Here is a 24670-nt window from a genome sequence, read left to right on the forward strand (position 1 = left end):
TTCGCTGCTGTTCCATTCTGAAGAAAGCAAAACTAACAGCGCGGTTTTTAAGGCCAGCTGTACACTCTTATAAAATATTTTACCTTCTCGGTTTAGTTCTGCAGCTCGAATTATTTTCTAAAGAAGAAAGTTCAAGATGTCACACGAAAGAGAGTCGCTTTGTGTGAAATCTCGTTTGGTTTCGAACGGCTCAGAGAGGTTCTTCCCGATCCTGAAGGAGCTTTTATTGTGGCTCGACGTCAGTTTACATAGCCGTATAGGTTTTGCGGGGATACCAAATTCAGACATCGCGGCATAGAGGCTCCTTTTCGTGCTGTCGAAAGCAGCTTTGAAATCGACCAAGAGGTGTTGTGTGTCGATTCTCCTTTCAGGGGTCTTTTCCAAAATTTGGCGCATGGTGAATATCTGGTCGGTTGTTGATTTTCCAGGTCTTAAACCACACTGATAAGATCCAATGAGTTTGATGACGGTGTGCTTTAATCTTTCACAAAATACGCTCGATAGAACCTTATAGGCGATGTTGAGGAGGTTTATCCCACGGTAGTTGGCGCAGATTGTGGGTTTCCCTTTGTGTGGATTGGGCAGAGCACACTTAAATTCCAATCGTTGGGCCGGCAATTGTTGTTCTTCAGGCAGGTAATTGCTATACGAACTTCTTCATGGTCGGGCAATGGAACGTCTTCTCCATCGTCATCGATTGGGGAATCGGGTTCGCTTCTCCTGGCGATATGCATTCACTACCATTCAGCAGGTTGGAGAAATGTTCCCTTCATAATTTTAGTATGCTCTGGGCATCGGTTACTAGATCATCTCCTGTCCTTATTATTTTTCACATAACTGTTTATACTTTCGTAATCTGGAGAACTCTTACCGTAAATACCCATGTTAATCCCGACATTGGGGCAAAGAAATCTTTGATTGGGGCATGCTACTCTAATTATGTATGTATACACATACAGACATATAGATACATACATAAGTATATTCTTCATCTAGAGGACCACTTCTATCTGTACACACCCAACACCGAAATCGGAATATTATATTATAATATTTATAACCCACAAAGACTCTGAATTAAAAACAAAATCTTTAATTTTTTAGATTTTTAAGTATTTGCTGTTTAATCTTTCTTCTTCTTTGTTCGTTTGTTAAATATTATGATAATTATTTAAAACTAATATGTACATATGTATGTACATAAGTATGTACATATGTAAGTGTAAAAGACTCCAGAAATGGAAAGTTTTTTTTCAGGGGACATCTTTCTGAGTTACGTATGTGCGTACTTATGTACATACTTATGTGTGCATTCTTGTAATGTGAGCCAATTCTGATTAATTCGTTTTAAATTAATAAATTCCGAGATATTTATGTATTTGGAGTAAGTGCACTACAAGCATACATATACATACGTAATAATGTTTCAGAATAAGAATATTTATGTTACGTAATAATATATCTGAATATATATTGAATCAACTTTCGTTCCCATAAACTTCGTACTCATTATTTGGTTGGGTTTTAGAATAACATCACCCAATTTCGCGGATAAAATGGATATGTACGGATAGAAGTGCTTCTCCAGGTTAAGAAAATATATGCAGTGGATCACAACTAAAGTGATTTAGCCGTATAAAAATATTAAAGCAAGTATTTCCAGAAAATTAAATACATTTAAAAGCTAAAATATATACTATACCACTAAACAGCGGCAGATACATATAAACATTTAAATTAGGCTTTAAAAAAATCAGATTTTATTGTTATTTTATTTATCTAGGCACAATTCCGATTTCTTTGGCGCCGTAATCAGAAGGTACCGTTGGAAAGAGGAAGCCCTCCTGATTAAAAAATATAAGGGGTTATACATAGGTACCGCAAACGCTTAGTTTACCGTAAACTCTTAGTAGATATTCGACTTCAAAGTTCAAAAATTCCCAAAATTCGAACATTTCAACAAGCTATTTCACTACATTTCACTACATTTCACACACTTTAAACATTTAAACAAATTCACAATTTACACTTTTTGCAGGTTTTATAAGTAAGAACTCTATATTTTAAAAATTACTTTTACACTCGTAGTGAGCAACATTTATGTACTAACAATTATGAGGAAATGGAGCGCTACCATATGATTATAAGCAAATATGATGAGCAATTCGTGAAATTTCTCTTTTTCGCTATAATTCTTTCTTTATTTAGCAATCTTAGTTCTAACAAAAACAAGTGTCTACAAATTATATTTTAATTTAAAATGAGTATAAACAATCTTTCCATGCATATGGATATTTTCTTATTTAAATTTAATAAACAAGTAGTTTAAATAATAATAATACATAATAAAATAATAAAAAACTATGATTTTTAAAGATGTACTTCAGTCACCCGGAGTATAAGCTCGATCAGGGTTATTTTTTTAAAGCGCGGCCGAAGGCCGCCAACGCAGAAAGGAGTACTACGCGAATGTACTTCAGTCACCCCGGGTGTTCGCTCGACTAGGGTACTTCGCGAAAATCCTTCAGTCACATAAATTACGTATTACACATATACATATGTAGAAAGTATTTTTTTATAGTTAATATAGAAAAAAGAATCACGCGATAAAAAAACAAAGAAAAATTGTTAAAAATCCTAAATATTTACTGTTTAAGATGTGGCAAGGCTCGTTTTCTTCATAATTGTAAACAATCTAAACTTTTCAACGATGAGTGTGCTAAGTGATTTTTAAATTAAAAAATTTAGGTAAAATATAGCAAAATAAAAGTGAAATGTAAGTTTATTTCTAAGCTTAGAGTGTGTATTTAAATATACAAAGTGAAAAATGTGAAACAATTTTGTGAAACATAGAGAAATAACATGTTTTCTTAGTGCAAATGGTTGGATAGAGCTGATGCTCCAGATTAAAAATATATATGTATGTTATAGCCGCCGCAAACTTATAGTTTTCGAGATATTTGCATTTAAAGTTTAAAATTTCGCAAATTTTATTTTGAAATTTCTCGATTTGTAGTAACTTTTTTTTTATCATATTATACACTTTTTATACACTTACACTTCACTACAATGTTTGTACATATTTTTTTATTTTCGATATTTTTTTTTTACTGGCGTAGACACCGCTTACGCGATTATAGCCGAGTTAACAAAAGCGCGCCAGTCGTTTCTTCTTTACGCCAACTGGATATTCCAAGCGAAGCCAGGTCCTTCCAACGGAGTGGAGGTCTTCCTTTACCTCCCTCGGCAAGTACTGCGTCGAATACTTCCAGAGCTGGAGTGTTTTCGTCCATTCGGACAACATGGCTTAGCCAGCGTAGCCGCTGTTTTTTAATTCGCTGAACTATGTCAATGTCGTCATATATCTCATACTGGTCATCGTTCCATCGAATGCGATATTCGCCGTGGCCAACGCGCAAACGACCATAAATCTTTCGCAAAACTTTTCTCTCGAAAACTCGCAACGTCGGCTCATCAGTTGTTGTCATCGTCCAAGCCTCTGCACCATATAGCAGGACGGGAATTATGAGTGACTTATAGAGCTTGGTTTTTGTTCGTCGAGAGAGTACTTTACTTCTCAATTTTGTGTAGGCTTATCTCACGGTAGTTGGCGCAGATTGTCGGGTCTCCTTTTTTATGGATTGGGCATAGCACACTTAAATTCCAATCGTTGGGCATGCTTTAGTTCGACCATATTTTACAAAGAAGCTAATGCATGCTCCTTATCAACTTCGCCGCCGTGTTTGAATAGCTCGGCCGGCAATCCATCGGCCCCCGCCGCTTTCAGGCGGGTAATTGCTATTCGAACTTCTTCATGGTTGGGCAATGGAACGTCTGCTTTATCGTCATCGATTGAGGAATCGGGTTCGCCTTTCCCTGGCGTTGTGCGTTAACTGCCATTCACCAGGCTGGAGAAGTGTTCCCTCCATAATTTAAGTATGTTCCGGGATTCGGTCGCTAGATCACCTTTGGGGGTTCTACAAGAGTATGCTCCGGTATTGATACCTTCAGTTAGCCGCCGCATCTATTCGTAGAATTTTCGAGCATTACCCCTGTCGACCAGCTTATGAAGCTCTTCATACTCACGCATTTCGGCCTCTTTCTTTTTCTGTCTGCAAATGCGTCTCGCTTCCCTCTTCAACTCTCGGTATCTATCCCATCCCGCACGTGTTGTGGTCGATCGTAACGTTGTGAAGTAGACAGTATGTTTTCTTTCCACGGTGACAAGGCATTCCTTATCACACCAGCTATTTTTTTTGCGTTTTCAGAAAACCGATGGTTTCAGTTGCAGCTGTACGTAAGGAGTTTGAAATGCCGCCCTATAGGAGATCAGGAATGGAAGTCGAGTAGAAAATCGTACGGCAATCTGTTGTGAGTACAGCTTCTCGACGTCGAACCTTCCTCGTGTTTGTTGGCGTACATTGTCAAAAAATGATCGATCTGGTTGGAGGCTTTTCGGTCCGAAGGCTGCTTGATGAATTTTCCTATGCAGGAATCTAGTACTACATATGACCTCAACCCAGTTGGGGATGTTTCCTCATTTTGGACAAGTAATAGGTGTGTTTTTTTCTGTGTCTTCGTCAAATGGTGTTGTAACTGTTACTTTGTTATACCGTTATTTTTTTAAGATGATGGCGAATGTGTAAGGCGTTAGTATCAACAACAACATGTTGTGGAATCTAAGTCGTTCGGACCGATAATGTGTGTTTTCGATGAGTTTTCACTGACAACGATCAATAGCGGCATTCTCTTGCTCTTGCAAGATTGCACGATGACACAAAATGCAATAATCCTATACCGAAATATGCAAGGCACCCATTGCAGAATCTAGTGATATATGACGGCACGAAAATAAACGTGGGGTTTGGTCTGACATATTTAAAGCCATTGCAAATAATTTTCTGCGTGTGTTTGTTGTTGTGCCGTTGCATCAAGAGGAAAATTCTGCAATTTCGGCACCGTGCAAGGTTTTGCAAGAGCAAGAGAATCCCCCTAATATCAGAATATCAAGCGACAGCTGTATTTGTATATGGAATGTAAGCAAATATCAAGTGACAATTTAGGGCCGGCAAAATATGTCTTCCAAAAACATCGATTAAACTAGAGCAGGCACCGATTATAATGAGGGGAATGTAAGTTTTCAAGTAGTTTTCAGCGAAAACTGTGTTTTCGTTCAACAGATTTTACATGAACGAAAACACAAGTTTTCGTGCGAAAATCGGTTTTTCCCACGAAAATATGTTTCCGTTGTCGGTCCGAACATAGTATTAAAAATAAATCAATTTTACATAAATTTCGTAAATATTATGAAACAAAGTCCAACATATATTTTTATTTCTATTGGTAATTATGTTTTTTGACTATGTTATTCTCGTAGAAAATTTAATATTAGATTGTCAAAAAAATCTTGCGGTATTTTTGCTAGTTGGCGCTGAAAGCGCGTAGTTCTAGTTTTAGTCGTCGCATCGGGTCATGCTATACCGTTTTGGAAGGCTCATTTCATGCGCTAACACGTGGGCCCAGATACAGATTGATTGTCGTTTCTTTTAAGTCGTTCGTGAGTTAAAGCGTCGCAAACATGGAGCAAAATAAAAAGAAAATACGGCATATTTTACAGTACTACTACGACAAAGGCAAAAATGCAACTCAAGCCGCCAATAAAATTTGTGCAGTTTTTGGACCCGATACAGTTTCCATTTCCATCGCACAACGATGGTTTCAACGTTTTCGTTCTGGTGTAGAGGTGGTCGAAGATGCGCCACGCTCCGGAAGGCCTGTCGTCGAAAATTGCGATAAAATCGCTGAATTGGTCGAAAGAGACCGGCATAGTAGCAGCCGTAGCATCGGTCAAGAGCTGGGCATGAGTCATCAAAAATTCATTTCAATTTCAATAAAAATTAAAAAAAATTCAATAAAAATACCGCAAGACTTTTCTGACAACCCATTATTTATTATCGACATATTTATTTTCATTCAAGTGTAAAAACTTCTCTGAATAATGAAATGTAATAGATTTTGTGACTGTCACTTACAGAATAGCAAAATTGTCTCTAACTTAAAATCTCAAATTTAGAGGCTTGAGACTGTATCACAGTACAGAATCGCACTATAATTCAGCAAAATTTGGAAAACCGCAAAGCAAATGTCGGGTGTGTTCGTTGTGAAATTACTGCGGCAGTGTTGCCTTTGATGCGAAAGCATTACGTTCTATGCGAAAATTCGAGCAACATTACCAAAGTAACACGCCAACACACCATAATGAATGCGCCAATTGGAATGCGCGGTAAGATTGAGAAGAAATTGTAAGTGAATTGTGTCTTAAATATTAATTTTATGTCTGATATACATAATATATTAGGGGTATTCTCTTGCTCTTGCAAAACCCGGTGCAAGGTGCAAGAATTGCAGATTTACAACAGCACAACAACAAACACACGCAGAAAAATATTTGCAAGGGCTGTAAAATATGTCAGACCAAAACCTATGTATATTTGCGTGCAATGTCACGCAAAAATATAATTGCAACCCTGTTGTAGTTGCCATTTTACATAAAGACATATTACGTCATTAAATTGTTGAGGAATATAAGTTTTAAATGGATTTTATTATTTCTATTTAAATTTTAAAGATTTGTTACAGTTTTTTTTCTTAAAAATGTATGCAGAAGGTGCGCCAATTCACAATAGCCATGCTTAATAGTCATTCACAACAAATTGACCGAATTAGCCATTCATATATCACTAGATTCTGCAATGGGTGCTCTCGTGCTCTTGTATATTTCGGTAAAGTATTTTTGCAATCTGCAATCTTGCAAGAGCAAGAGAATACCCCTATTAATTTAATAAAAAATGTCATCGGGGTATAATTCAACACTTTTGAAAATTCTTTTGCTTTTATTACTGTTCTTTTTTGCAGTAGTCTTTAGACAAGAAACGATTTTATCTACACCTACTTTTCTTAGTATTTCTCATAAAATGTTCACATCCATTTTCCAACATTTCGTCAGCAATTATATACGTAAAATTTCCATATTTGCAAATAACACGTTCTGCGCGAAATAATTGCTGCAGTATTACAGCAAAGTATCAGCAGAGTATCAAGTTACCAACAGGGTTGCAGTACTGCGGTAATTATTAAGCAGCTCGAACACAGCCGTCGCTAGCTTTATCTCCCCGCATCGGTTCGTAAAATTTTACTTCATGGATTTAAAGTTATAAAAACTCTGATTCCTTTGTTATTGGGCAATAGGATATAGCGCACGATGTGCCAAAGGTTTTTTTTTAATATATTTATATCGTATATGGATTTTTGGTGAAAATTTTAAAACGATATCTAATCAAAAATTATGTAAACGTATGGCCCCGGCTCTCATACAAACGAGACCACTGCGCGTTCGCCGGTTACATTTTCAGATTACACTATACATATAGTATATGTATGTACATATGTATGCTCCTATAATATAGGTATTATAGCATCATTTCATGATAGTTACATAATTATAATTATATTCTCTAATGAATTTATTTTAGGTGACTGAAGTGCAGACAAAAAATGATTAAGCAAACGCATACTGAGTTATTAAATATTGATGGAGAGTTAGAAACTCTTCCCGCAGGTAAGTGGCTTAATTATATTCTAAGAATTACATTGTTGTTCTGAACTTTTGGTAAATAGTGTACCATATCCAAATTTAATTACCCAGCAATAGAAGAGGTATAGTTGTAAAAAAACAGCATTGACGCGTTTAGTGGTGTTTTTTTTTTCATTTTCTAAGAAAATGTACTATATATTTTTTTACATCATCAGAAATCTCTACTTTTCTCCAACGATTATTAATCCTTTAAAAAATCAGATATTTTGATGTGAGGATTTTCGATTGAACAACAATCTTATAATATGTAAGCTGCCGAATACCATTCATCCAAATTAGTTTAATGTCCGATTTGTATAACAAAACTTTGTTTGAAGGCTAAGATAGAAGTGTTATTTGCTGCTCTTATTTTCATATTTTGCTTGATATGACTTTGCCACAGATACAGATTTGTCCAGGTGAATGCCAGGATAAGTTATTTTATTTGCTTGGGGTATTAGGGTTCCATTTTGATAAATGACATTTGATAAACAAAAATGTATATTTTCACATATTTGGACATATAGTAAGTGCGCAACTAATGCTTCATTTAGTGTCCGACTTGCTAGATGTAAGCAAAACCATTTATACAAATCGAGCAATGGCAACATCACGGCTCGTTGTTTCACCTAACCTTTTTGAAGTTCCTGATGTGCTTCAGCCGTCGATTTATTTGACTAAAAGAAGAAAAACAAAACTTCCCGCAAATGACGGTTATGTGGAAAAAACGGACATATTTGCCCAACCAAAATGTGATACATAAACAAAGTCTTGGGAAACACAATTCCTTTTCAGATGTATGGGTTAAGTTTATCACGATTTGGATATATCAAAATCGATCACCACTAACTGCTGGACCATCTATTGCCAAACAGCGAGAACTTAGTTACTTATCAATACATTAATTTGACAGTTGGTCAGTCATTCTTCGATAAAAGCTAGCGGTCCTTGGCGCTATGATTGGACACACTAAGGCTGTGTAATTTCCGAAAGTCAACAAGGTGTTTTTTTAATTTGTTGGTTTACCTGCTATATTTGTAAAACACTTATTGGGTTAGGCCTAGCACACTGGCCATGAGATGCACTAGCTCTAATCGTTTGTTCATCTTGACCAGGAAAGGGCACGACCGCAATCAAACACACAGCACAATAAATAACGAACAAAAAAAATCTGCTTGTCGAAAGAAAAAGTCCACGTCGAAGTGATTATGTGTACGTTCAAATATATAGAACAACTGACTTTTGACCTTTCAATACCTCATAACAGTATTTAAGCTTGTTAGCTCTCAATCATTACATGTTTTTAATCATTTTCCATTGAAAATAATACTATGATGCTTCAAATTACAAAACGTTTCATCAAATATCTTTAAATTTCACAAATTTATTTAATTTTCATTGTTTTACATTTTTTATAAGCGGTTTTGAACGATGCAACAAATCCATCCGTTTACATATTTTTTTGGTAAGATTTCAATCTGGCCATCGCTCGCTTTCAATTGATAAACGTCAAAATCTACTGAACCGGTTAGCAGTCAAAGTTCAGTAGGTCTTGACGTTTAGCAAGTTGGACATATCTTTATCTCTGCTAGATGTTATCTAGTCGCTGTCTCATGGATAATATGATACGAATCTCTCATACTGGCTCTCATTTTTCTCTCAAACGCGTTCCCTGATTATTTATTATTATGTTGGTAGTGATGGAGATCAGGGAATTTCGAACAGCTGATTTCAGAAAACGCGAGATGCCAGAAGTAAACCGCTATTATTACCTGACAAAATCAGTGTGAAATGAAATTGTGTGAACATATTTTGGTAAAATAAATGTTTATGTAAATTAATTATTGATTTTGCACTTTAACATTTATATATGCATTTTCAAAGCGTTTAATTTAGTGTTTTGTATAATTTATCGAAAATGCCAAAAATAAAGAAATGTGTGGTCGGAATATGTATCTAATTTATATGTAAATATTATTTTAAGCTATAGTATATAAGTATATACATGTATTGAATACATTTCTCTTGAAATATGTGACGTTTTTTTATGCATTGTTTTGTTTTTCTGTTTATTTATTATTTTAAATTGTTACAACTTGTGATATTTTTTTGTGAATTGCTTTGCTTTCTCATGTTTATTTGTATAGTAGTGTGAAAAATGCAAAATACCCAAAAATTGTTTATAAAATACCCAATCTAATATTTTTAAGCAGTGTCATCATTGGCAAATTTTATATAAAATATGAGTTTTGACAGCTCTCCCTCTCGAATCAAAGAGTTTCGTATCATCTTATCCATGGATGTCTTGACTAGAATCATCTTGACCTGTTATAATAAAGATGTAAATAGTTTTTTCATAATTTAACGTCCAATATACAATAATATTTTTTAATCGTAATAAGATTTGGATATTTTAATGTAAATAGCCAAAAACAAGTATTTTGTCTGATTCGGTTACAAATTCGCTAATTTTGAGGCGCTTTAACGCTAGAATAAGTTGGGAATCCCTTTATTCTTTGCAGAGATAAAGAGATGCCCAACTCATCTCTGAATGGAAGTGAGAGTGCAATCGCTAATCGACAAAACCTCCTGAGCCTGATCAGCTGTTAAAGTTCAGGAGGTTTTGACGTTTAGCAATTGGAAGTGAGCGATAGCCAGATTGAAATCCTACCAAAAAAAAAATTTAAACGGAGGGATTTGTTGCATCGTTCAAGACCACTTATAAAAATGAAAAACAATGAAAATTAAATAAATTTGTGAAATTTAAAGGTATTTGATGAAACGGTTTGTAATTTGAAGCATCATAGTATTGTTTTCAATGGAAAACATTTAATGATTGAGAGCTAACAAGCTTAAATCCTTTTATTGGGTATATCAAAAGTCAGCTGTTTTAACATACCATAAAAAGACTAGTATTTTTTTCGTACTAAATGTTGGGTGTTTTAATTTTAATGCACAAAAATTATTATTTTGACCGATCTGGCCTTAAAGGAAAATGTTATAAAAAATGCTAGTTTTGAGGCGCTCTGGAATAAGTTGAACATACCTTTAGTCAGCTTACAGAATTATGCTATGAAATGTCGACCACTGATACAAATTCAACAGCATATGAGTATGTATGTATGTATATCGAAGAATGCTCCTAAATAAAATTCAAGGTTAGGCTTTACATGTTATTGGAATTTTCTCTATTATTTTCAAATGCACAACAATCTTAATTAGAACGTTCGGCATTGAGAAAACAAACCATCATCTTTACAGTAAGCAAACGTTTACTCTTCGAAATACTACAGAAATTACTTTGAATTGTTACCAAATATATTATACAAATTAAATTAATAATTAATTTTAATGCGATGTAAATAAACCAATAGAATTTAGTCCTCAAAAAAAATATATAAAGATATTATTAAAACCTTTTTAAGTATTATGGACGCCAATTTGGCTTCTATAATAATAAATAAAAGCATAAATTGCTTAACAGATGCTTATAATGTATTGGAAAGCAAAGGTTTAATTCGCAATCAAAGTGTTATATACAAATTTCAATGATGGTTACCATTATCATGCAAAACAAAATAGACAAATACATACATACATTAAGTTACAATTATAACACAGTTCAGCAGAACTGTAAAATAAATTATCAATATTTAACTACTCATAATTAAAATTTTCAAAAATGCTATCGTAATCAAAATAGTATTTTTTGGCCAAGAAAAGAACAAAGAATCAATGAAGTCAAACAGATAAAAAATTTTGGTTGCGAAATTCCAACCAATATAATAATAGCCCAAAGTTCAGAAAAAGTGAAATAAGGCCAATGATTACAGATTACATACAATAAAAGTTCGGTTTCATGTTATAACCTCAAAGGAACCTTACCAATAATAGAACTACACATAGAAAATCGTATTATTTTGTGTTTAGTAGATACTACCTCATTCACTTCACTTCTAAACGAAAAGCTCTATCTTACTACAAAACAATGCCAACCCTATATCTAAGTCACATCTGAAGGCGTTAAACCTTAGCCAAATAAAATAAAAAATATTTAAGAACTAAAGAGCAGGTAACGTAAGAGTTGTGATGTAAAGGGCAAAAAATCAAGTTTAATAAGTATTTTTAATTTATATTTTTTCCTCTCAAAACTTTTTTCTCTTACAAAACAGTTATTTAATAACATGTGCATTAGAGTGATTCAAAAAAAAAATGTTTTTTTCGTTTGGTACTCGGAAAAATAGGTTCCTAGAAGCCTCTCCAAACATGAGTTTTTAATTGTAACGGGAAGGTCCTCCTACATACAGTTTTCTATTTTTTCTAATTATCAGATAGAAAAATGTATATCTCGCTTCCAACTACTTAAAAAAATATCTTGTGCCTTATATTTTGTAGGAAATTGAATGCTCTACAAAAAAGGTTTATTATGATTTTTTCGTAAACCCAAACGTTTAAAAGATATTAGCAGTTAAAGTTTGATTATTTTTGGGAAAATTTTGTATTTCTTATGAATTTTATAACTCAATGAAAAAATATAAAACTGTATGTAGAAGGACCTTCCCGTTACAATTAAAAACTCATGTTTGGAGAGGTTTTCTAGAGGTGTCTAGGAACCTATTTTTCCGAGTACCAAACGAAAAAAAAATTTTTTTCGAATCACTCTAATGTGCATATACATACATATATTATACATATTAGGTGCACAACTAAGTTCCCGCTCTTTGTAAACAGATGATGTTATTACATCAATGAGTTTTATTCAATGCCTTACCGCTGGTGTAGGGCAATGAAAGACTTGCATCAAGGGAAACTTGTTTTATTCTAATTTTTATTTTGTATTTTCTTTGCTTATATACTATTTCAGGAATCTTATCTTATATAACGAAATACATATATGTATGTATACATATGTATATATTTTATGCATTTCAGCATATTGTTTATACTGCATGATATGGGTTTGTTTTCAAGTGTACAATTCAATACATGTGTTTGTGTGTTTAATGTTATCTGATCTGGGTTTCTAAAGTGTATAATAAATTTATGACTTGTGTTTAGCCATGCAGTTCACAATTCCTATATTACATATGTATATGCATTTTTATTATTATTGTATGCGCATTGCACTAAATGCATACATATGTATGTCTGCTTATGTATATATACATACATAGTCTACAAATTCTTCTTTTGCTATATCTGATGTTTGAACTAACTCAATTGGTCTTTTTTTAATTGCAGAAGACGCGGGAGTAATGGAACTGTTATTAGTTTTTCTTCCTTTATTTTTGGACCACATTAGTTAGTTTAGGTTCTTTATCATCGCCGTAAAATATTGGAATTTTTAATTTTGCTAATTCCAAGTTATGACGTAATGTTGAGCTCTTCTTTTTTTATCCTCTTTTTGAAAATTTTAACTTCTTGGAAATATTGTTCAGCAATTTCCTCGTATAAGGTGTCAATTTCTGCATCGCTATTTAAGGTAGTAGTCTGGTAACTTACGCCTATTTTCATGACTTCTTTGGAGGGTGGCTTTTTATAGGAAAATAAAATTGAATTATGTTGAATATTTAGAGTGTTTTTATTTACATATTGAAAATATAAAAAAAAAAATTTTTAAATGTAATACGTTATTACTATTATTATTGTCACTCGAAGTTGGAACCTCAGAAAAAAATGCACGTGGGTGGCCCGGGTGATTTTGGCTCTTGATGTTATCTGAAATCAAATATTCTTGATTATTCTTAATCTATAGACATGTCATTCTGGGCGGCACTACTGAAGTTAAATTTCAAGGGTAAATAACAAAATGGCGGACTTTGAAAAAATCGTTTCTTCTTTTCGCAAGGTGGCGCCAATTGGAGATTCCAAGTGAAGCCAGGTCCTTCTTCACCTGGTCCCTCCAATGGAGTAGAGGTCTTTCTCTTCCTCTGCATCCCCCGGCGGGTACTGCGTCGAATACTATCAGAGCTCGAGTGTTTTCACCCATTCGAACGACAAGACCTAGCCAGCGTAGCTGCTGTCTTTTGATTCGCTATCAATGTCGTCGTACATGTCATACAGCTCATCGTTTCATCGAATGCGATATTCGCCGTGGCCTACGCGCAAAGGACCATAAATCTTTCGCAGAACTTTTCTCTCGAAAACTCGTAACGTCGACTCATTAGTTGCTGTCATCTTCCAAGCCTCTGCACCATATAGCAGGACGGGAATTACGAGCGACTAATAGAGTTTGGCTTTTGTTCGTCGAGAGAGGACTTTACTTTTCAATTGCCTACTCAGTCCGAAGTAACAAGTGTTGGCAAGAGTTATTCTGCGTTAGATTTCCAGGCTGACATTGTTGGTGTGTTTTATTTACATATTGAAAATATACAAAAAAATTTTTTGAACAAATTTAATACTTTATTACTATCATTATTGTCACTCGAAGTTGGAACCTCAAAAAAAAATGCACGTGGGTGGCCCGGGTGAGTTTGGCTCTTGATGTTATCTGAAATCAAATATTCTTGATTATTCTTAATCTATAGACATGTCATTCTGGGCGGCACTACTGAAGTTAAATATCAAGGGTAAATAACAAAATGGCGGACTTTGAAAAAAAAATGCTTTTATTTTAGCAAAGAAAGGGTTGTAAAATAAAAAAGTTAGGAGTGAAAAAAATTCTCGTTAGTAACGACGAGAATTATAAGTGTGTAGAACAGCCTGTTAAAATTTGAAAGCAATCGGTTCAGTAAAAAAAGCGTTAGGACCCGGGCCGACCAGAAAAACAATGTTTTGAAAAAAAACGCGTTTAAAGTTCAACAACTCCGAGAGAGAGGACTCTGAGGCGCTCTAGCAAACTCGTTATAACTCCCGAAATATTTCGAATTTCTGTCTGAAATTTTCATAGTATATTCTCAAAACATTGTACTTTCAAATTAAGCAGAAAAAATGTTCCATTTTTTGAACCCAAGTTATTAGACTACTACCTTAAATTTTTGAACATATTTTTTAGTTGATTGAACATAATTTGCAAATGTACTATTTGTTAGCACAGTTTTCATATTAAAATCGTCTACAATTTTCCTCAGATTTTCAATTTTCTTCTTGAACATAGATGTTTTTTAAACTATGGTCTTGTACTTAAACTGCTTAAATTTTTGTTTTTCCTAATAGCTTTGATGAAATAGTGTTGGTCGTGTACAACACCTTTTCGGATAAAACTGCCTCTTCCTGTTTGCACCCATGGTTTTTCCGCAACACTTTTCGTATTTATTAATCAACTGCTTGATATTCTCCAAAAAAATCGTTGGAGGTAAATTGATTTGGTCGCCTCGTTGACCTTGCTGTGCCTCGATTCACAGCCGTTGAGTATTTCTTTGGATGGCAGTTAGATCACTCCGTTTAGTTTCTTGCTAAAACGACTTATGTGTTAAGTTTAATATACACCCGTCTTATAATATTATAATATCTCGGCTTTGCTGATACTAAGCATGTTTAATGATATTTGAACATATTACCGAGGGAAAGAAATTGTTATTTAAATTAATGGACTGTGTGTGTTATCTTATTTAATATTCTTATATGTGGAATATATAAAAAAGAACTAAATATATTATTAAACTTCCCGCCCTTTGGTAGCAATGAACATGTTTAAATTTAAAAAGATGGCTTCAGCAAATAGTGGTGACTGATTTTGATAAATTAAAAACCTAATAAACTTAACCTAGACATTGCGTTCCCACATTAGTGACTTTGTTTTTGTGTCATATACTTTTATAAAAATGTTTGTCCGATTTTTTGCGGGAAGTGATGATTTTCTTCTTTTAACCAAAGAAATTGGCTACTGAAGCACACCGGGGAATCCAAAAACTTGACGAATGCCGTGAATTGGAGACGTTGCTCGATGTGGATCCGTGTCAAATGCAAGAGAAGCTTGCTTCAGACTATATGCGTTGGGATAGATTCAGAAACAAGAAACTTGAATACCTTATGACCTAAATACCAGGAGATTTACGAAAAAATACTCTGCTGCATGACAGCACTCGGCCTCACGTTGCCAATCCCGTTAAAACATTCCTGGAAACGCTAAAACTGGCAGTACCTTTCCACCGGCCTTCTTTACCAGATATTGCACTGTCCGGCGCATGGTCTGGCTCAAAAGCAGTTCCACTCACAAGACTACATCAACAGCAGCAAAAGATTATCAGCCTTACCGTAAGGGTATTCGATCTCTTCATTGACGGAAAAATAGTTGATAAAGATTTTATTTATACTGCTTCATAGGTACACAAGTTAAGATACATTTTTATTTAAAGTTATGATAAATCTGCTGTATGAAGGCGACCCTTAACTTGTAAATGCAATTGCCAGATTATAAATTTATATTTTACTAGATACATACACCGTTCAGCAGGCAGTGAATCTCTTAGGATTTGGATGGTTTCACGTTAAACTATCACTTTTTGTTGGTCTATGTTGGATGGCCGACTCTATGGAAATGACCATACTCAGTATCATTGGACCAACAACACAATGCGAATGGAACGTATCTACGTACCAAAAAGCTTTTATGACAACCATTGTATTTTTGGGAATGATTATTAGCCCTTCATTTTGGACTCAATTAAGTGATCGATATGGCCGTAAATCGGTAAGCCTTAATTTATGAAAATAATGATATATTTTAATATATGTGACCTGGTCTACGAAAAGGGAGCTAACGTGCGAAAACTAGTTTTCTGGGAAAAGCTGTTAAAAATAATCGTCAGTTTCTCGTTATCTAATTAATTGTTCTCCTTTTTTTGACACCTAAGCCCCCTTTCCGTAGACCAGGTCACATATAAATGTATTAGTGAATTGTTACGTTTAGTTTCTATAACATTGGAGCTCATTCTGCAGCTCACTTATGCTTGCAACAACATAATTTACCGTTGTTGCAAGTTATTATAAAGTGTAATCCATTTCGAGGCGAATGACACGCGAGTTATTTATATTCATAAATTCTCTATCCGCGACTTAGGTATAAGGTTTACAATTGAAGTCAATATTCAGACTAAACAGAATTTTTCAAACGTAGACAGTGCTTAATCTACCGTTATTTGGATTGTGGAATTAAAGTGCGGAATTACAATATACAAGGCGTTCCAAATTAAACAGGACTTAAAAAAAACAGAACAAATGGGTTTTTCGGCAAAATCAATTTATTTTGTTCAAAATAGTCTCCTTCTGCTTCAATACAGCTTTTTGCACGGTCCAAAAGTATGTCGAACGAGTGTTTCAGTTCGTTGGTCGGTATGGCCGCCAGTATGCCGGTGCAAGCCTTTTGAATGGCCTCTACGTCTGCATAACGCTTTCCTTTCATGAGCAAATGTATTTTTCCGAAAAGAAAGAAATCGCACGGTGCCATATCAGGTGAATACGGGCAGTGGTTAATGGTTAAAATGTGATTTGTGGTCAAATAATCGTCCTTCGAGTGTTGGATTTTGAGCAATTTTTGGTCTTCAGCCTTTCGTAAGCCCAAATGTTCGGTCAAAATGCGATCAGTCGATGTTTTAGAGACGATCAATTCCATTTCCATAAATTTCAATGATGATTTCGACTGATTTTTGATGACACGGATTTTGACTGGCCCACATGTTGATCGTCATTTATGTCCTCACGACCACTTTGAAAACGTTGAAACCACTCGTGCCCTCTGTTACGGGATAGGCAATCATCGCCATAAACTTGTTTCATCAATTGAAACGTTTTGGTAAAAGTTTTACCAATTTTAAAACGAAATTTAATGTTGACTCTTTGTTCGAAGCTTATTTTCGCACCGATAACATAAACATACTGACACTTAAAACGCAATAACTTCACTTCCAATTAATGAAATGTTAAGAAATTGAACAATCGACAAAGATAGCAGATTCTAATGCACCAGTCGACATATAGATGTCGAATGTCAGAAGAATGTTACATAACCAATTTGGTTGAAATCGGTGGAACCAGCCCTGAAGTATGTATATGATTTTACCTAAAAGTGCTCGTAAGTGCCCGGTAATTGATATTATGAAAAAAAAAAAAATTTTTGTTAAGTTGGTAGGACTGTCCTTAATTACTATGCCAAATATGAGCGCGATTTGTCAACCAGTTTATCTGCAGTAGCTGTTTAATTAGGTACACCTCAGTAGTGCGTTGCGTTTTGACAATGGATTAAAATATCGATAAAAAATTGTCCCCCATTTTTTATTACCAAATCTTGTGTGCGGAGTCGTTGCGAATGTTGGAAAAGGCTTGCGGTGATTCAGTTTAATCAAAAACTCAAGTCTAAAAGGGATACAAAGCCTTCAAATACGGTCGAGAGATGGTTTAAGACATGCCTCGTTCTGAACGACCTTCGACGCCTTCCATTCATTAAAATATTAAAAAGATGAATGATGTGGTTCTTGAAAATCGTCAGGCAAGTGCTAGACATGGGTTTATGAGTTTGACGTGCAAACAAGTCAACAATCATCGGAGTGGAGGGCAAAAACGAAATCAAAAATCAAGGTAATAGTCATTGCTTTTTTCGATATTCGTGGTTTGGTGCATCATGAATACATGCTGGAGGGACAGACGGTCAATTAGGAGTACTGTTTGGCTGTACTGAGGCGTTTTCTTGAGAACATCTGTCGAAAATGGCGGGAAATGTGGAAAAACACTTCAAGCATTTTTACACGACGATAATGCATCATCGCAACGAGCCACGATTGTGACCGAACTTAAGCAAAAAACACAATAAATATCATCGATCAGCCTTACGCTCCGTGTGATTGGTTCTTGTTAAGGATAAAACTAAATTCGCTGAAGGAGCTCCATCCTAAACAGTGCTTAGGAAAAGTGTTTCGAGGACTGGAAAAATCGTTAGTTTAAGTATACTACATCTGGTGGGGATTACTTTGAAGGCGAAAAAATAAATCTCGATAAATTATTAAATATTTTGCTTTTATTTACTATTCCCGGGTACTTTTTGTCACAAGAAATGGGGAGTGGGCGGGGTTATCATCCGTGCGTGGTGTCATGCCTACCTTAGTTCACAAGTGGCTCTGGTTACGAACTCCGTTTCACTTTTTTGTCAAGGTACGTGTGTACCAAGTTTAATCAAGATATCTTAAACATCACCAGGACAATTCGATCCAGTGTATACCGCTTTACTTTGCAAGAGTAGAGTCGGGTACACCCAAGCTTAGCCCTACCTTACTTGATTATTTAGAATTTAACTGAGATATGAATGGAATTTTTATATCCTGATCAGGGTATACTAGGTTCGTCTTAATTTCCGTAACTCCCAGAAGGGAAAGTCGGAGGCCTTATGAAATATATATTCTAATGATCAGTATCACGAGTTGAGTCGATTTTGCCATCTCCCTCTGTCTGTCCGTTTAAATGTCTAATTACTTAGCAAAATTTATTCAAATTACATTCCTTATGTCCTATTTAATTTCTATAATATATTTAAACAATAATGTTTTATATATGTAATAAAAAATTACATATCTATATATTGGGTAGTCGAAAAGTCTTTTCGTATTTCTAATCAAACTTCAACTTATTTTTTTATATTTATACTAATAAATAAGTAAACAAATATGTACCATTATGGTCCACAACTTTTTGACATTTTTCCGCGTCTCATCATTATAAATCGAAATTTTGAAATTTTCAGAACAGAAGCGAACGAACCATTGTTGTGCTACACGAACTGATAGAGCATCGTCTCCGTAAACTTCAAACATTTCATTGGTGGCTTGCGTGGCATTCTTCCCTTATACAAAAAAATCTAAATATAGTGAATTTCTTCAATATTTTCACTAATTTTTAAACAGCTGTAACTTTGAAGAAGTCGCACGATAGGGAGTCGAAACCTCGTTTGGTGTCGAACGGCTCAGAGAGGTCCTTCCCTATCTTGACGGAGCTGTTGGTGTTGCACAACGTCAGTTTACACAGCCGTATTAGTTTTGCGGGGATACCAAATTCAGACATCGCGGCATAAAGGCAGCTCCTTTTCGTGCTGTCGAAAGCAGCTTTGAAATCGACGAAGATGTGGTGTGTGTCGATTCTCCCTTCACGAGTCTTTTCCAAAATTTGGCGCTTGGTGAATATTTGGTCGGTTGTTTATTTTCCAGGTCTAAAGCCACACTGATAAGGTCCAATCAGTTTGTTGAATGTGGGCTTTAATCTTTGACACAATACGCTCGATAGAACCTTATATGCGATGTTGAGGAGGCTTATCCCACGGTGGTTGGCGCAGATTGTGGGGCCTCCCTTTTTGTGGATTGGGCAGAGCACACTTAAATTTTAATCGTTGTGTATGCTTTCGTCCGACCATATTTTACAAAGAAGCTGACGCATGCTCCTTATCAGTTCTTCGCCGCCGTGTTTGAATACGTTGTACGTTCACTGCCATTCAGTAGGCTGGAGAAGTGTTCCCTTCATAATTAAAGTATGTTCTGGGCATCGCTCACTAGATCACCTTTGGGGGTTCTATAAGAGTATGCTCTCGTCTTGAAACCTTCAGTTAGCCGCTGCATCTTTTCGTAGAATTTTCGATTACTGCCCCTGTCGGCCAGCTTACCAAGCTCTTCATATTCACGCATTTCGGCCTCTTTCTTTTTCTGTCTGCAAATGCGTCTCGCTTCCCTCTTCAACTCTCGGTATCTATTCCATCCCGCACGCATCTCCGCTGCAGCACGGCATTCCTCATCGTACCATCTGTTCTTCTGCATTTTCCGAAAACCAATGGTTTCGGTTGCAGCTGTACATAAGGAGTTTGAAATGCCGTCCCACAGTTCCCTTATACCGAGTTGTTGATGAGTGCTCTCAGAGAGCAGAAGTGCAAGCCGAGTAGAAGATCGTTCGGCTGTCTGTTGTGATTGCAGTTTCTCGACGTCGAACCTTCCTTGTATTTGTTGACGTGCGTTTTTTGCTGCGCAGAGGCGGGTGCGAATCTTGGCTGCAACAAGATAGTGGTCCGAGTCGATGTTAAGACCTCGGAGCGTATGCACGTCTAGAACACTGGAGACGTCTATCACAACATGATCGATCTGGTTGGTGTTTTTTCGAAGTCAATCAGCCTCAACCGGCGAAGTCAATCAGCCTCAACCCATTTGGGGATGTTTCGTCGTGGAGGCCGAATTTACCAACCGTCGTGCCAAAGATATCTTCTTTGCCCACCCTGGCGTTAAAGTCGCCAAGCACGATTTTGACATCGTGGCGGGGGCGGCGTTTATAGGTGTGCTCCAAGCGCTCATAGAAGCATCTTTGGTCACATCGTCTTTCTCTTCCGTCGGGGCGTGGGGGCAAATCAGCGATATGTTGAAGAACCTCGCTTTGATGCGGATTGTGGCTAGACGTTCATTCACCGGAATGAATGATAGTACTCGGCGACGGAGTCTCTCTCCCACCACGAATCCCACACCAAACTTGCGCTCCTTTATATGGCCACTGTAGTAAATGTCACAAGGACCTACTCTTCTCTGTCCTTGTCCCGTCCATCGCATTTCTTGGACGGCGGTGATGTCAGCCTTTATTTTCACGAGGACATCAACCAGTTGGGCAGCGGCACCTTCCCAATTAAGGAACCGGACATTCCAGGTGCATGCCCTTAATTCGTAGTCCTTATTTCGTTTGCCATGGTCGTCATCAAAACGGGGGTCTCTCATCTGAGGCTTGTTGCTTCCTTTCATTGGGGGTGTTTTTTTTACGTGGCGGGTTCCAAACCCAGCGCACAACCCTGCGGAAGGGATGTTTCGCCTTCTCACTTTAGCTCGCCTTCAAACGGATGTTGTTAGGCCACCCAGAGGATACTTGGTCAAAGACTGGAAATCGTGAGCTGCTTGAGTCATATGTAAAAGAATCGTTTCTGGCCACTCCCAAGTGAATGGCGATCAGAGAATTTTCCCCACTTGGGTGAACTTTTACCCATGACTCCATCCTCAATTAATGTGTACATAGGTACTAAAAAAATTAAATTATTTCAAGCCAAAAAATTAATTTATTTATATTAATTATTATTTATTAAAAAGATAATTAATTTAAATGTATATTATGATAAAAGTAATGAAAGTCTGCTGGAATCAAAGCTTTTAGGTCCTGCAGATCCAGATGTTGTCACTTTTTCTTGGTTATCGTTATACTTTACTGGTAAAAATAATTAGACTGCTGAATTCCTAAAAGAACACGGGTTTAAACACTCGGAAATCCTCACTCATATCGGATCACTTGGATCATGGAGTCGCTAAACCGAACGCTGGCGGCTGCTTCTCTACTCCTTTACCGGTTAAGGAGTTGTGGGTGGTATGAAGCCGTTGTAGAAGAGGGCAATGAGCTTTTTCACGGATGGAGGGAAGGTTGGTGGAGAGGTCTACTGTCAGGAGCTCTCTATCAACTCCAGTTTCAGGCTTCCTGACTATTGCAGTGTCTTCCAGGCCGGGATAGCAGCCATTAAGGTAGCTGTGGAATTACTGCTGCACTCCGGAGCTTTCTTCAGAGAAGTGACCATCCACTCAGATAACAGAGTAGTGTACTAATCTTGAACTCTTTAGTACTGCGTTCAGGGCTGGTCAAACTTCGCTATCAATAGCATCGAGTGTGATAAGATTATCGATGCCAGGTCACAGCGTAATCGCAGGAAATCGTAAAGCTAATGATCTAGCAAAAAAGGCACCCTAGGACTGCTATCGGTAGAATGGGAGCGGATCGGTGCCCCCTTATACTACTACCGAATAGCTGGGCCTCGCGGAAGCTTTATCAGCGCTGGGCCACCATTGTTACATGTGCTATCGCACAAGACTTTTGGCCCAGTGACCTCTTCGCCTCAGTAAGACTAGCCTCTCCCTAGTTTTGCGGCTTTTAACATGCCATTGCCCTTTTGACGTCCCCGCAGTAAAGCGGGAGTGCTACCAAACGTCTTCTGCAGAAGCTGTATGGAAGAAGTTGAGGTGGAAGCAACTCAACACTTCCTTCTTAACTGTCCGCGTTTGGGAGGTCAAATCTTAAACATTGGGAGCGCATGTCTTCAGACCCCACCGAGCTAGCGGGAAAGGAAAATAAATGTTTTGCTAATTTATAGTTCGCCTTTGGTCTTTGGGCTTTGATCAGCCCATTATGTGATATTATCTCGACCAAAGAGGCAACATTTAATATATTAAGTTGATGTTGAAAACGTAAACCAGAGGATCGGAAATCCTTATATAAAGATATGAGATTTATGTAAAGGTAAATACCATTTCCATTCCAACTCAGCGCTAAACCACACATTTTTTAAGAAAACTTTACCATTTAGTTTCATTAAAATAACACGCATTTTGACCTACATATGTACTGGAACGTTTTAAATAAAGGAAGAAATACGGAAGTCATTTTATGGTGTATATTGAAGACAGAGAAAGGGTCAGGCTGTCAGGTTTAGGCACAAAGATATACCGTTATGAGCAAAACACGATCTCCTGATTTTATTAAGATACCTGACATATTGGCAGATGTTTTCAGTACAAAGTCACCCCGAAGTTCGAAAATCTTGATTTCGAAAATTTGTCCAATTCAACCCATTTTTGACATACACGCATACTATTATAAGAGAAGGATTATCCATTTTTTATTAAATTTAAATAATTTCTTGTCATAAGTGGCACACATTAAAGACATGATTCGTGCAAAGTTTTATCTCGTTATATTAATTTCTTGATTTGTGTACTGCAAACTAAACGATTCAAGTGGAATTTAAAATTGTTTAATATGAGAAGTAGGCGTGGTTGTAGTCCGATTTCGGCCCTTTTTACACTGTGACATAAGAATGCAAGAAGAATGCTACGAACTAAATTTTGTCGAAATCTGTTGGTCAAGGCTCCAGATATGAGATTTCACCAAGAAGTGGGCGGTAACGTGCCCATCGTCCAATTTTCATACTCCCATAAAGCTCCCATAAAGCTCTCTCATACCATCTCGTTGGCAAAATTTAATCTATCTTGCATACTTAGTTATTGATTTATCGCGCTTTTAATAGTTTTGAACAGTACCGTTATATGGGTAGTGAGCGGCGTTATCCTCCGATTTTCTCCATTTTCGCACTGTCAGTAGAAGTTCTTGTACCAATTACAGTTTTATATCTTAATTTAGTGCATTTAGTGCTTAGTTATGGCACTTTATATGTTTTCGGTTATTGGCGATTTGTGGGTGTGGCAGTGGTCCGATTACGCCTATCTAAGAACTCGACATTTTTTTTGTACTAAGGAACCTACATATATACCAACTTTCATCGAGATATCTCAATTTTTACTCAAGTATCAGCTTGTACGGACGTACTGATTTCAACTTTTCTCGCCATCCTGATCATTTATATATATGTACTTATATACAACGTCTGTCGCAAAAGAATTAGAACATTTTAAATATAACTGTTTCTGGGGGCGCCACCTATTGGTGGGTATATGAAATAAAAAGTTTGATCTCTTGTTGACATTTCGTAAAAATTTTAAGACAATTGAGTAACTACAATCGATGTTATCGATCAAAAAGTGACAGCAGCTTTTGGTCATCGGCCGTAAAATGCATTTTGAACAAAGAGCAAATCTTAAATTTTGCTTTGAACTTGGGAAAACGTTTACTGAAACATTTCAAATGATGAAAAAAGTTTATGGTGATCAGTGCCTATCCCGTAGTAATGTGCATGAGTGGTTTAAGCGATTCCAAGAAGGTCGGAGGACCTCTGTGACGATCAGAAGTCGGTCGTCTTCAGAAGTCAAAAATAAAGACAATGCTGATTTGTTTTTACGATTCCGAGGGTATTGTACACCGAGAGTTCGTCCCACCTGGCCAAACAATTAATGCTGTTATGAAGCGTCTTTTGTCAAGCATTCGTCGTGTTCGACCACAATATCGTGAGGCAGGGTCCTAGCACCTGTTGCACGATAATGCGCCATGTCATCGGTCGACGCTTGTCACTAATTTTTTGACAAAAAACTCTATATTAACCATTAATCACTCACCCTACTCACCTGATCTTGCACCCTTTGATTTTTACCTATTTGGAAA

The 24670-nt window shown here is 36.4% G+C and overlaps 1 protein-coding gene across 7 annotated transcripts in view; it reads left to right on the top strand.

Annotated features, from left to right (window-relative positions):
- The first annotated feature begins 1226 nt into the window (after positions 1-1226).
- Positions 1227-24670, top strand: part of LOC120772277 (synaptic vesicle 2-related protein) — a 66072-nt gene continuing 42628 nt past the window's right edge. Inside the window, exons 1-4 of one of the 7 annotated variants that reach the window (XM_040100783.1) lie at positions 1228-1384; positions 1529-1653; positions 7533-7618; positions 16009-16265. In XM_040100783.1, the coding sequence (XP_039956717.1) occupies positions 7555-7618; positions 16009-16265 (321 nt within the window). In that variant the 5' untranslated portion in view covers positions 1228-1384; positions 1529-1653; positions 7533-7554. Of the gene's footprint in view, positions 1385-1422; positions 1654-1856; positions 1876-7353; positions 7467-7532; positions 7619-16008; positions 16266-24670 lie in introns of those variants that run through there. The other 6 variants (XM_040100781.1, XM_040100787.1, XM_040100780.1 and 3 more) reach the window with 6 other exon arrangements.

This window comes from Bactrocera tryoni, chromosome 3 (assembly GCF_016617805.1).
Source record: "Bactrocera tryoni isolate S06 chromosome 3, CSIRO_BtryS06_freeze2, whole genome shotgun sequence".
NCBI lineage: Eukaryota > Metazoa > Arthropoda > Insecta > Diptera > Tephritidae > Bactrocera > Bactrocera tryoni.